General features: G+C 38.3%; 1 protein-coding gene across 1 annotated transcript in view; it reads right to left on the bottom strand.

The window, feature by feature from the left end:
* The window catches only part of ANKRD22 (ankyrin repeat domain 22), a 31,093-nt gene extending 23,564 nt beyond the window's left edge, over nt 1-7,529 (bottom strand). The window contains exons 1-2 of the mRNA XM_037156690.2: nt 7,465-7,529; nt 7,153-7,232 (exon numbers count right to left, since the gene is read on the bottom strand). Coding sequence (XP_037012585.1) covers nt 7,153-7,173 — 21 coding nt within the window. The 5' untranslated portion in view covers nt 7,174-7,232; nt 7,465-7,529. The remainder of the gene's footprint in view (nt 1-7,152; nt 7,233-7,464) is intronic.
* Between the last annotated feature and the right edge of the window lie 7,436 nt (nt 7,530-14,965).

The raw sequence follows: 14,965 nt of genomic DNA, 5'->3' as shown, positions 1-14,965 counted from the left end.
TCTCCGCTAGTCCACAACTCACTGTTTTCCCTGTATTCCCCTCTACCATGCCAGCCCCCCCAGTCAGCCCTGCTCAACCTAAATTATGCTCTCTGGATACTGTATGTTTCAAAACAATCCCTCTGTTCCTTGAACTATGTACCCTTTTTCTATAGCAACATCTGAAAAATAGATCCATTACTAAAAAATTAATATTAAGAGTAAGTGTGTGCATGGGCATGTACATATATGGTGTGTGTTGCATGTATGCACACGCATGCTGTATGTTATATATCCCTCTGTTCTTAGATAGCCTATGATTAGACCTTCCCAAAGTCTAAAGAGATACATCATTATGATACGATCCTCAAGACATTTCTTTTAAAGCCTGTTTCTCCAGATGACAGAGTCAAGTGTCTATAGAAGATTCTATAGGTCTGCTAAACAGGAATTCCTAATTTCTTTGTTTTTAAGATTTTACTTATTTATTTTTAGACAGAGGGCCAGTGAGGAAGAAAGACAGGGAGAAAATCATCAATGTGTGGTTGCCTCTTGCGCTCTCCACACCTGGGAACCTGGCCTACAACCCAGGCATGTGTCCTGACTGGGAATTGAACCAGCCACCCTCCGCTTCGCAGTCCAGCACTCAATCCACTGAGCCACACCAGCCATGGCCCTAATTTCCTTAAGTTCTTATACATCCTCCCTTTTTTCAATTTTTTACAATACTTTGCAGTATAGTACTTTTCATCTGCAATGTAGAGGTAGAATGTACCTCACTGGGACCTGGATTTCATTTACCCCATTTATTTCACTAAGGGAAATCACAAGAGTGTGCCCTAGTGGAGAGGAGTACCGGAAGAACAGCAGACAGGTCAAGACCAGCTCCTATTTGGAGCACGATGCCCTGTTGAGACAGCAAGTAGAGAAAGAACTTAGCTGGTTGTTCATCAGTGACATGAGCAGAATTTCCCTGAATGCACAAACACAGACCTCATATCTCAGCCCCTATTCTCCAGCCATTAAGTGCTTTTTATCTGCATAACTCTGGGCAAGTTACTTAAACTATCTTTGCTTCATTTTTTTTCATTTGAAAAGTAAGTTGTTGTATGAAGTGTGTTAATACACATACCGTGTTTACAACATGGCCAGGTATATAATACCCTCATTAAGTGTGTGTAAATGTACAAACATATTGTAAATAATATTAACATAAATATGTTTGATAAGGGTTTAAGTGAATCAACTGTGTTTAAAAGTCCAGCTTACATAGCTGAGGTTGATTATTCTCAGTTAGGTTCTCCCACCGAGCTCTAAGCATATCCTGTATTGCAGGTGTTAGGCCCAACTCTTGAGATGCTCCCTCAGTCTCTCCTTCCTTCTTAAAAGCATATTGGATACAATGTAAATGTCCATTGATAAATGAATCGATAAAAAAAATGGCACAGCCCCGGCCAGGTGGCTCAGCTGGTTGGAGCATGGTCCCATACACCAAAAGTCTGCGGGTTCAATTCCCAGGCAGGGCACATATCTAGGATGTGGGCTCGACCCCTCGTTGGAGCACATATGGAAGGCAATCAATCAATGTTTCTCTCTCACAGAGATGTCTCTCTCTCTCTCTCTCTCCCCACCCTTCCTCTCTCTCTAAAATCAATAAATACATCACTGGGTGAAGATTTTTTTTAAATGTGACACATACAATAGAATAATATTCAGCCATAAAAAGGAAACCATGCCATTTGTGACAACATAGCTGGACATCCAGGGCGTTATACTAAGTGAAAGAAGTCAGACAGGGAAAGATAAGTATTGTATGATCTCCCCTATATGTGGAATCAAAAAAAAACAAACAAAAACTGGAGCACATGACTATGGAGAGCACATTGGTGGTTATCTGAGGTCAAAGGTCCAAATATCCAGTTATAAAGTGAATGAGTCCTGAGGATATAATGTGCAGCATGGCAACTATAGGTAAAAACACTGTGTTGAATATTTGAAAGCTTCTGGGAGAATGGATCTTGAAAGTTCTTGTCACAAGAAAAAAATTAATATATATATGGTGATAGATGTTAACTGGACTTACTGTGGAGATGATTGTACAGTATGTACAAATATTAAATCATTACATTTTATACCTGAAACTAACATAATGTTATATCAATTATACCTCAATTTAAAAAATATTATCATATATATCGTGCATATATGCTATGTACATATGACATCATATATTCATATCATAACTATTAGCAATGCAAGGCTCTGAAGTGTAGTAGAATATTCAACCCAAAATATACCTCTCAGCATAACAAATACTATGAGCTAAAGGCAACTGAGAAGTTGATACAGGAAAGTTCTTTACCCTTCCCCTACTTAGCTAAAAGCAGGACATAAATACGTGAAGGTGTCCCCCCTTCCCTCTTTAAGGGGAAAGACAAAAGTTACCCTTATTTGCCCAAAGAAGATACCAAAGGAATCTACATAATAAAATGTATTAAGTAGCCTTTATCTTTCATTAGCTCCCCTATATATTTGCCTTCCTGTAATTTGCCATTCCTAGAAACTCAAAGTCCATTTCCTGTATCTTACCACTAATAATTGTTCTATTGTTAAGATGCTGTGTGAGCCCAAGTTCTAACCACCCACTGAGTTACTTATCCTGAGTATGCATCATGCAGGTGTGACTAAACTTGTTTGTTTTTCTCCTGTTAATCTTTCTGTTGTCAGTCTGTTTTAAGGGTCCCAGCCAGTGCACCGAAGATGAGTGAAGCAAAAAAGGATTCTTTTCCTCCCCTAGGGCTTTACAAGTATAGGGAACTTCTACCAATCTAGAGGACTTCCCACATGCCAAGTGGGAAGTTGAACTTTACTAAAAGTTTAAATAAAAATACTTGCTTCAGGGGGATGGAGCAGGACTGGATGTTTCTTGCCCTGTTCTTATTTAGTGGTTCATGTTCTTTACACCAAGGAAATGCCAAGTAATTAGTATAGGACAAATGAGAGACTGGTACATGACAGATGAGTAGATTATGTTTAAATATTTGAGAGATTACTCCAGAGCTTCTCCACCTCTCTAAAATGATAGATGGATGAGTGTCACGGAGGGTTCCTCCCCAGATCTTCTGCATCGGAACACCAGAGGGTGAGGCTAAGCTTTCTCTTTTTTCTTTTTCCATTCACCTGTAACTCCCCGATGCAACTGGAACATGTAATCTCAGCTTTCCTCCAACTTAAAAGAACCCATTTCTCTTCAACTGTTTCTCTTTCATCCATCATTGTAGTCAGATTATTCTAATTTGGGGCATTTAACAGCACAGAGTTTTTTAGTCCACGTATAAAGAAGCTGGTGTGTGGGGATATTAATGCTTTTCTAAAACTTTGGCAGTACCAGTGTACCTCTAAAATCCATTGCTCTGGCATACCATGAAATCTGGAAACCAGAAATGAGACATGTCTAAACCCATCAACCAAACTAGCTAATCTCTGGGGGGAGTTCAGTGAAGGTGCCCTTCACACTAATGGGATATCTCCTGGGTCCAGCGCTGCTGGAGTGTAATGAGGCAGCAGAATAAACACGCACCAACACAGCCATTCTACAAACAGCATCCCCACCAAGCTGTCGTGCTGGAAGATTCAGCACTCACTCTTAAAACAAACCTACTACTCAAACTAGTTCTGCTTGTACCTTTACATACCACCATCTGTGGCTACTTTTACAAGAAGGAGGAAGAAGAGAAGCTGGTATCAGGAAGAATTCTGATGATTGAGGAGTTATTTTTGAAAAAAGGTAAACAATTTTCTTTCTGGAAATGACTGCGTTTTCAGGTGTTTCATATTGTTGATATAAAAGTAGTAAACAGTGAGCAGAATTAAATGGAAGAGCCTAGAATCCACTTCCACTTAGGAGATGCATGGCCACATTTTTCAACATTACTTTAGTGTATTTTTGTTTCAATATTAATTATGAGTTTTGAATAATTACATATGATCTTCTAGGTAAATTAAGGTTTTGTGTGTGTGTTTATTGTATTTGTTTTTTAAATATCATAGTAAATCATCCCTATTAAAATACCAATGGCATATTTCACAGATATAGAACAAACATTTCAAAAATATATATGGAACTATAAATGACCCCAAGTAGTTGCAGCAATTTTGAGGAAGAACAAAGTACAAAAGATCACAATACCTAATATCAAACTATATTACAAGGCCACTATAATCAAAACAGTATGGTACTTGCATGAGAACAGACACATGGATCCATGAAACAGAATAGGGAGTCTGGAAATAAACCCATGTCTCTATGGCCAATTAATATTCAACAAAGGGACAAAAGTATAAAATGGAGTAAAAATAGCCTTTTCATCAAATGGTGTTGGGAGATCTGGACAGCTACATGCAAAAAAAAAAAACAATGAAACTGAATCAACTTATACCATATAGAAAAATAAACTCAAGATGGATAAAAGACTTAAACATAAGTCATGACACCATAAAAATACTAGAGGAGAACATAGGCAGGAAAATCTCAGATATTACATGCAGGAATATTTTCACCAATAGGTCCTTCAGGGCAAATATAAAGGAAAGAATAAACAAATGGGACTATATCAAATTAAAAAGCTTCTGTGCCACTAAAGAAAACATCAGCAAAATGAAAAGAGAATCAACCACGTGGGAAAATATATTTGCCAATGATACCTTGGACAAGGGTTTGATCTCCAAAATACATAAACACACACAACTGCACTCCAGGAAGACAAACAATCCAATTAAAAAATGGGCAAAGGACATGAACAGATACTTCTCCAAGGAGGACATACGGAGGGCCCAGAGACATATGAAAGGATGCTCAGCATCATTAGCTATCAGAGAGATGAGAATTAAAACCACAATGAGATACCACTTCACAGAGGTCAAAATGGCCAACAAATCAACAAACAACAACTGCTGGTGAGGTTGTGGAGCAAAGGGAACCCCAGGTCACTGTTGATGGGAATAAAGAGTGGTGTAGCCAGTGTGGAAAACAGTATGGAATTTCCTCAAAAAACTAAAAATGGACCTACCTTTTGACCCAGTTATTCCACTGCTGGGATTATACCCTAAGAATCCTGACACACTGATTCAAAAGAACCTAAGCACCCCAATATTCATAGCAGCACAATTTACAATAGCCAAGTGCTTAAAAAAGCCTAAGTGCCCATCACTAAATGAGTGGATCAAAAAATTATGGTACATTTACATGGAATACTACACAGCAAAAAGAAAGAAGGAGCTCCTACTTTTTGTGACAGCATGGAGTGAACTGGAGAGCATTAAGGTAAGTGAAATAAGCCAGGGGGTAAAAGAAAAATACCATATAATCTCACCTATAAGTGGAACCTAATCAACAAAACAAACAAGCAACCAAGTAGAGCCAGAGACATTGAAATAAAGAACAAACTGACAATAACCAGAGGGGAGAGGGATAATGGGGGAAATTAGGGGAAGGGTCATCAAGGGACATGTATAAAGGACACATGGACAAAGCCGAAGGGGAGGCAAGATTGAGGATGGGAGGTGGGGCAGGGGAGAGTGGGAGGGGGAATGGAGACAACTATCCTTGAACAGCAATAAAAATTATAAGTAAATAAATATCACGGTAAATCAAAGTTGCATTGTCCTCAATGTATCTGAAGGTAAAGCATATGTTCCATTTCTGGGCATATTTTCATTGTTGATACTTGTAAGTAAGTCAACATGTATTGCCCTGCCCTGCCCTGCCTTGCCTAGCCTCAACCAATTGCCAAATCAACACACAATAAACAAACAATTGCACTGCTCATGCAAAACCTTTTTTTAAATGTGATTATTCCCGGGGCCTAGACTGCAGCCCAGCTACCCAGTGGCTATGCCCAGTGTGGTGTGTGGAGGGACAGCATAAGCATCTAGGATCTGATATGCATAATCTTAAGCCCCATTCAGCCCAACAGAATAACGATGTGCAGTTTACCAAGATTTAAACAAGATCTTGGGGTGATGGGTATGCACATTAAAATTTGAACAGCACTAGCCCAGGGCAGTGTTTCTCTCCACTGGTGGTAAACTGATCACCTACATCAGCATCACCAGGATGTTCTTCTAAAAGTAGGTTTCTGGACACTACCAGGGACTGAGCAAAACAGACTCTCTGGGATGGTGGCACTTGAAACTGCTTTTTAAACAATATTTTTCTCACAGACACTTAGGCAAGCTAAAGCTTGAGAGTTCTAGAGTAGCATTTTAGAGCATTACAAGTGTTGTCATTTTCATCCACATGAGCTTTTCACCAGGCCAAAGTCACTGGATCCGACGTGCCGAGACTTATAAACTAGTCAAACACGCACACACAAATGGCATTAAAATAACTGCCAATGGAGAGAAACTGCATTTAGTACTAGAGGAACCACCCAATGAAGTTCTGCTGAGCATGTCTAATGAAATGCAGACTAGCCGGTTAAAGTGGCAGAGAAAACAAACCATGAATAATAACGCCGTCACATCTCCGGTACCTGTTTAATCATTACTCACTTGTACTCCTTTGAGACGTACTTAAAAATCAATTTGATTCTAACAGGTTACTTTCAATGTAGGACAAAGGTCCTTTTTTTTGTAGTCGTCAGACGTGAAAAGAAAGAACTCAAAAATATATTGAAAAACCTGTTGGTTTTATTTCTCTTCTCTACAGAGAAAGTCTTTATTGATAATTGCTGCAGGTGAATTTTCTTTCAAGTACCAAGCTGAAAGGTGTTACTCGGTACATGTGTTTCCAGAAAAGACCAGTCTATCTTTAATAAGTTTAGAAAATCCAGTTAGGTACAATTTTCGCTTTTCCTCTGGATGTTTGACATCAGAAAAACATGACTCGAAGTCCATTTTTGCAGGGTCCAAATTACCCCTGTAAACACGTGGACATTCTGAATGTGTTGTATTCCTCTCTACTTTCACGTAGCTGACATTTTCAAATTGCCAAACAGTTTGCCTTAAGAAATGAAAAACACCAGAAAGAGTAACACACAGGTCTTTGTTTTGACTTGCTCTCACAGAAAGTTAAACAGAAGGAAAGGCGACACTAACTGGGATAGGCAGTGACTCCATTTGAAAAACGTGAGGACTTTTTAACACTGTCTTACTTTCAGAAAGATTACATACCTCAGAGTACAGGATTCCCATGCCGATCCCTCACAGGCTTTCTTCACCGCCACAGCTTCCTGAATCCTCCGGAGGTATTTCTGATTAACATCAAAATGCTTCCCGTCAAAGAGGAAGATTCCAGAAGCCCAGATCAGCGGCAAACGCTCAATTTCCACACCTGCAAGTGCTTTTCTAGCAACACTGGCAGCTACACCACCTTGTACTGGGCCCAACCCAATGAGGCAAAGGCATTAGTTACCCAGTGATGACCCACACGGTGCATCATCTAATGTTACAAACAACCCTGAGAAACCGGTTTCTGAGTCTTACCTGCTCTGCCAGTGGGTGGTAGTGAGTAGAAAGAAGCAAAGTTGAGAAGGAAAGGAAATTCTTACATTGGCAGGAAGAACGAAGAGTTCAAAATAGGGTAGTGCATTTAGGGCATTTCCTAACTGAACTCTGGTTCTCAGAAGCTATTGAGAAAGGCTGGAAACCAACAAACTTGCGTTTTAGATCCATATGTCTGCCAGGGGGCTTGCTTGACCTTCATGGAAAATACTCTTCAAAACTGTCATTATGGATTATTTCCTCTCTTTAAGTACGGATAAGTTTATTCTTCCTTGATGTTGTTGATTAATGTACACTACTTAAAATAATAATTTAATAAATTAAGGTCAATTTATAAGCTAGTATACATACATTATTCTGTTTCTATATATAAATTATTTTATATTTTTATAAACATATTATTTTCTCTATTTAAATGTGTTCATAATCACTTTCAAGGCCTCTTTGTATAAAGTTTGAGCAACTCAAACCGAACAAACTAAACTCTTTGAAGAATCAATTTATTTACATTCTAGTTAATTAAATTATAGTAAAAGGTTTAAATTACCTTTATAGCATTACTATATTTAAATCTTCTTTTTAGGCACTTCAACTCTGAGCCTAACAGGTAATACTCTTCCAGCTAATTAAATGGTCTTATAAGTTTAATATATTATATTAATATAGGAATATTAAGTTGTCTTAAACATTCTAACTCTGTTTACAAATTTAGCCAAATTATTTTTTAATATTCTATTTAAAAACCGTAAGTCTAAAATCAAGTACTCTATTTACACATTTTAAATGGAATCACCAGGCCACTTGTGAAACATGCTAAGAGCCAAATCTCTTAAACATTGTAAACATTGCATACTAAATACCAGATATTAAAATATTTTTCTCTGAACTTAACACAATCATAGCAAAATGTTAAAATACCATACACTCCCATGAAAGAAAGAGCTCAATCATTCCAAGCGTTCTGATGGGATCGTTCCAATCAATTCAGGTTCTTTAGTGACCAAGGTTAGGCATCAGGATGCAAATCCTGAGCCTATTCAGGGAATTCTTCCTAATCCACTGATCACAGATGAATCATTTTTGTAATTGTTATAACAAGAAAGGGGTATTTTACTATAGATTTGGACTTGGCTCAAAGCTGGTAGGAGTTTTAAGAATTTGGTAATTATGTTGGAGACAGAAAGTCTGCAATACCCTCAAAGATTGCAGCTGACTTCCTCTTTGGATTGCTTTACTTTTGCATTTCTGTAGTTTCTTAAGACAGTGAAGTGTATTTCCCATTAACCTAAACATTGGTATTTCCATTGAAAATCTTTCCTTTGTTAGGTAAATCTTTCGTAACCTCCCCTTTAGCTTCTTTTGTAAGCTGTTTTTAACCCACTTGTATGGCAGACCACTTGGCTCCCACTACCTCTCCTCAGGTTGCAGCTGGGTTCCTTCTCCAAGCTCTTCCCTCTCCAGTGGAACTTAGAGGTTTCTTTAACTTCCTGTGGCGACCACAACTCATCTAATTGGATTCTGCATCTTGACTCTTTCCTGCATCTTAAAGGGTAGCAAGATATGCCATTCTAAAAGATGATTCTTCCGCCTACAGATTTTCAGTTGATTGTTTTTGGCAAACTGTAGAAATACGGGAGAGTCTCTGAACATAGAGTAGCATTTAGCCAGCTGTAAGGAATATTTAAATTTATAAAAGAAATCTCCATTTGTAAAGGTTTCTTCTGTCTATACCAGGGAGAAGGATGACTCTAAATCCCTGCAAACCCTTATCGGCAGAGAAGCCATAGACCCTGCATGATAAATTTTACCATTGTTTGCTCTGCTTTTCCTGGTTACCTCCCATAACTGCCCCTCCCCAGCATCTTTTCTTTTGTCTTCAGCTCAAATAGTATTTGCAGTGGTGGCTTGGGCCACTGCAGAGAGTTTTTACTCAGTTTTCCTGTCTATCTCCCATGTATACATGAGTTATGCATGTTATTCAACTTCTGTTTGCTTTTCCCTTGTTAATCTGCCTTTTATTACAGGGGTGGGAAAACCTCAGCCAAGAACCTAGAAGAGTATAGGAAAAATGACTTTTTCTCCCCTACAATGTAGTTAGTTATAAATGCACTATCCTCATTATGATTATGAAAAGTGAACTCTTTTGACATGTGGTTGACTCTAAAAACAAACCAATAAAAAAAATTGACTCCTTGGCATCGGTAAAAACACTTCCATTTGACTCTAGGCTAGTAAGTGTTTACCCAGGTATGATTTTTTACCCCCAGGTAGGACTGCCAGATTTAGCAAATAAAAACACAGATATTCAGTTAAATTTGAATTTTAGATAAGTTTCTAAAATATTACACAGGCGATTCTTAGAGTAAAAAATTATGTTGTTTAAATTAAGTTTAAAAATATTCAACAATGTCTGGAGGCATTTCTGATTGTCACAACCAGAGCAGAGGCATGAGACTTACATCCAGGCACATAGCAAAACATCCCACAGCAAATAGACAGCCTCTCACAAGAAATAATTATTCTGCCCAGTGGTTCAATAGAGGAACCCTAGCCTAGACCAACTGGACAATTAAAGATGAAGAAAGAGAAATTTGAAAAATTTATAGTGTTAGAATGGAATAGGTTGTAGAGGAGGGAAGAATTCTTTTTGTCTCCTAGGTTCTTGGCTGGAACTCTGTAACAAAACACACATCAACCAGAGAAAAACAAAACTTTGTTAGCATGTGCTTCTTCTATACACATGGGAGAAGCTCAGGGATGTAAAGCTCAAAGAGGTGTTTAAAATTTAGGGCAAAACTGCAATGACATACGACCTCACACCTGTTAGAGTGGTTATCATCATCAAGAAGACAAGTGACAGCAAGCGTAGGAGACGTTATAGAAAAAAAGGAACCTTCATACACTGGTGGTACAAATGTAAATTGGTATAGCCACTATGGAAAACAGTATGGAGGTTCCCCCAAACATTAAGAATAGAGTTACCATGTGACCCAGCAATTCCTGTTTTGGGTATCTACCTGAAAATGTGGAAACATTTACCTATAAAGTTACATATACCCCTATGTTCATTACAGCATTATTCATGGTGGTCAAGACATGGAAACAACCTAAGTGCCCTTCAGCAGATCATTGGATAAAGAAGATGTGGTACATGTATGCGATGGAATCCTCAGCCATGAGAAAAGGTGAAATACTGCTATTTGTGACAACATGGATGGTCTTGAGAATGTCATGCTAAGCAAAATAAGTCAGCTGGAAAAAGTAAGAGCTATGTAATTTTTCACATGTGGATTATAATAAAAGCAACAAATGAGCAAACAAGACAAGTAAAAAAAATCATAGACACTGACAATAGTATGATGGTTATGAGGGTTGGGAGAGGTAACAAGGGTTAAAAGGGGTCAACTCTATGGTGACGAAACAAGATTTAACTTTGAGTGGTGAACACAATGTAGTGTACAGATGAAGTATTATGGACTTGCACACTTAAAGCCTCTATAATTTTACTAACCAATGTTACCCCCAATAAATTTAAAAAATTTTTTTAAAGTAAGGTTGTCCTGGCCAGATAATTCAATCGGCTGGAGCATAGTTCTGATGCACCAAGTTGCCAGTTCAATTCCCAGTAAAGGCACATTAAAAATCAGTGAATCCATGAATAGATAGAACAACTAATTGATGTTTCTTTCTCTCTCTCCCTCTCAAATAAATAAATAAATAATAACAGGCTGATGCCTGACCAAAAAAAAGCAAGGTTATATATTATCTTAGGCTGAAGGAAGAGGGGTCTGAGGCTTCTGGGAAGGGAGGGAGGCGGAGGATATGCAAGTTATTAAAAGGTGACCCGGACAGTGTGGGAAAGCAGAATCGTTTAGTGAAGTTTGTTAGGCAGATTGAAGTCAGTGCCTTCTCTGTTGATAAGAGTTGTTGAGTCCGTTACAAATGAAAATGTCCTTCGTATAGATGTAAATTTATTTTACAGAAGGGAAACTTGTACCCTGTTTTTAGAGCTCTTTCTGTGTCTGCTTGTTCTCAATGGCCTTTAGCTCAAAATAATCTGTATACCAAAGAGACACGTTTTGTGGTATAGCATTTTGATACCCCTCATGGCAAAATACTGACATAATGAGGTCTGATACACAGATAATTTTTTTAATTTTTACTTATTGATTTTCTCTGGAGAGAGGAACCTTCTAGGTTCTTTGGCTGGTCTAATAATTAAATTGATATAAGACCGACTAATAGAAAAAAACAAATTTAAATACATATGTGTGGGAACACCCCATAAAGATATGAAGACTCAAAAAGCAGTGGCTAACTGAAACTTATGTAACATGCTGAGATAAGGAAAGGGGTCGGGTCAGGTCTGGGGGTTCAAAGCTGGGAAAGGCCATTCACAGGAAGGCAAAAGGAGGTGCTAGGAAATTAACACGTAAGTTACGCAGATAAGTTTCTTAGGTAAACAAAAGATATATACAAACATGTTTATATATAAATACCTATATTAAAATATATAAATACATATATTAAAATATATAAATAGTATATATATTATATATGTATATGATTCATATGAAATATATAAATATATATCTGGTCATAGCTCTTTTCATGGTATAGGCCCTTTTTTATAAAATGTAAAAAATAGGATATAAGTCTTCATATCTTTACTTTTAAAATATATCTTATATTTATAAAATAAGTTTCTTAGGTAAAAAAATATATAGGGGGGCTAGGGTTCCCTCCTTATTTATATATAAATATATATAAAAAGATATATATTTAATATATATATTTATATATAATTTCTTACATAAACTATAGTTTCAACTTTACCTAAGTTTCCTTTACCTATAGTTTACCTAAGAAATTACTATAAATATATAAAATATATAAATATAAATATACATATTTATATATTACATATATGTGTAATATATATAAATACATATATATTAGATAGATAGATAGATAGATAGATAGATATGGTAATAGCTCTCTTTCTGGTACAGGTCCCTTTTGCAATGTGAACTTTGGCAGTTGAGGGGGAGGGCAAGAGCTTTTCCTGTATCTGCTGGGTTTTGGTTGCCTCTAGTTGGAAATAATCCTCAAGCCACAGTGGCGTACTGGTGGTGGTAAATTCTACCATCACTCTGGCCATTGTGTGCAGAGTGATTTTGAGCCAGGCAAGAGAGAAAACAGCAACCAATTAGGAAGCTACTATGTTAGGTCATCTGAGAGGTGCGGTTCCTAAGGCAGGAGAGCAGCAGTGGGGAGAGAAAGAGAAACTCTAGAGGGGATTAGGAGGCAGAAACAACACACTTTACTGAACACGCCTTGTTAGGCTATGTTGAAATAAATGTCTAGGCCCAAGATGGAGTCTCTCCTGACTGTGGTACCAAGTCAGCAAACTGAAACTTAAATAACTTTCACGTTCCTGTAAATACTCTGCTTGACCAGAAACCCCCGTCTACTCAGCCACCTAGTCCCCAACTGTTGATAATCTGTACCAGTTCCTGTGTTTTAAATAAACTCAGGTATGCAACCCCAGCCCACCAACTTAAACCAAATCCTCTTTTTATTCCCTGATTGACCTGCTAGCCTTATGAGGAAACTCCTACCTCCTAGCCAATCAGGTGGTATGTGCCGTAAGGAATACCTGGGCCCGGGGCTCTATTTCTATTGGAGTCAAGGGTGGGGGGCTAGAGCTCTCTCTTTACCAGTAAATTTAAACAAAAGAGTGGGAATTTAAAGGGAGAAAAGAAAAAAACAAGGGGTGCAAATGGTCAGTTATTGGAGTCAACCAGCATCCCTTAAACGTAAGAGCCTTCATGGAGCAAGCAGACAGGCTCTCCGTGCAGCTGCGTGGTCGTCAATGTCTTTATTCCAGACGGCCATCTCTGAAGGAAATGCCCCTTTGAAGTGAATGCCTTGCCAACCAAATCTTGTCAGGCACTTGCATTCCCAAAAAGAAGAAGAAAACAACTCTCAGGGCTTAACACCACACACACCCTGTTTCCTTGTTGCCTCTTTTAACACACTATAAAACTTTCTCATGTCAGAATATCCCTTGGGAAGAGTCTCCACTGTACTGCCCCAATCCCTGGATTGTTTTCCCTTGAATAAAGGACATCGAATCCATTACTAAGTTGTTTTATTTTTTATCATTTGACAGCTATTATCTTTCAGGTCCAAACACACTTCTCTACATTTTGTTTCGCGGTGCTCACACCAGCACTCTAAAAGCTAAACCCCCCCCACCTCCTGCCTCTTGTTAGGTTCTCCCAATAGGAAGTACTCAAGGGAGACCTCAAAGCTGAGAAGGCAGGAAGAAACCTGCTCATTTCGACATGTTTGCTGATCCTAGCAATAGCTCTTCCTTCCAGAAGCAGTGATTGGTCTGTTTTCCCCACACTCCCAGAACCCACCTAATTATATCCTTCAGAGGGCCACCACCAGCTGTCTCCTTTCCACAAACCAACTTGACGCAAACCCTCCTCTGAGCTCCTGAAGTAGCAGCAACCCAACAAAGGCCCGTCTTCAGGGCCCGAGTCCAAGGATTTCAGGGTCCTTCCACCAAGTTCCTAAATTTTGATAAGCCCAAACTTGTTCTTTGTTCCCCCAGTTTAAGGGGGTGACAGCTGCTTGAACAATTCACTCTCTGCTACCTTGGTGTTCCCTCTCTGTCCGTTCATCCCTCCAGTATACACTTAACCAATTCCTTATGTTAAATTCTTTGTTCCTGCGACCCACATGATCACGGTTGGATTTCCACTCAGGGCGCATGCCTGGGTTGCGGCCCCGTTCCCTGTAGGCCAGTTCCCAGCAGGGGATGGACGAAAGGCAACCATACATTGATGTTTCTCTTCTTCTCTCCTTCCCTTCCTCTCTCTAAAGATAAATAAATAAAAATCTTTTTTAAAAATTATTTGTTAAAATAACTAGTATGAAAAAAATAACTAATATGATTTTTGTCACTGGACCCTGACTAATATTCTAGAGATGTTTAGAAGCTGGAAATAGCAGGAATTCTCAATCTGATATAAGATGATGTGGGAAATGGCAGATTAGGAATAACATGAATGTTTCTGGCTTGGGAATTTGGTAGATTTTGATAGCCTTGTCAACCAAAATTAATTTTAGTTTGTAATGAAGAATAAAAGCATTTATTTGAGAAAAAAGCTACAGCCTGGAACACAGATTCAAGTAGCAACCTAAATTGTAAATCACCAAGACAAAAGAGAGGTCAACTTTTCTAGAGCATTTTCCATCTACAATTCCCATTTTAGTCCATTTGATGGTAATCGGGTTTCCAAATTGTACAGTTCTGATAGGTCCAAGTTGTACAAATCTGATTGGTCGGCATAGTTGCAAATGAAGATATAATTTGCATAGCTTGGATCGGATGGGGCAGGTCTCAGTCCCCTGGTGGAAAGATGATACCAGGGCTTCACTACAGTGGTTGACTCAGATGGTGTCAACA

Source organism: Artibeus jamaicensis, unplaced genomic scaffold (genome assembly GCF_021234435.1).
Source record: "Artibeus jamaicensis isolate MK-2021 breed Jamaican fruit bat unplaced genomic scaffold, CSHL_Jam_final contig_332, whole genome shotgun sequence".
Lineage (NCBI taxonomy): Eukaryota > Metazoa > Chordata > Mammalia > Chiroptera > Phyllostomidae > Artibeus > Artibeus jamaicensis.
This window is presented reverse-complemented; position numbering and strand designations above follow the sequence as displayed.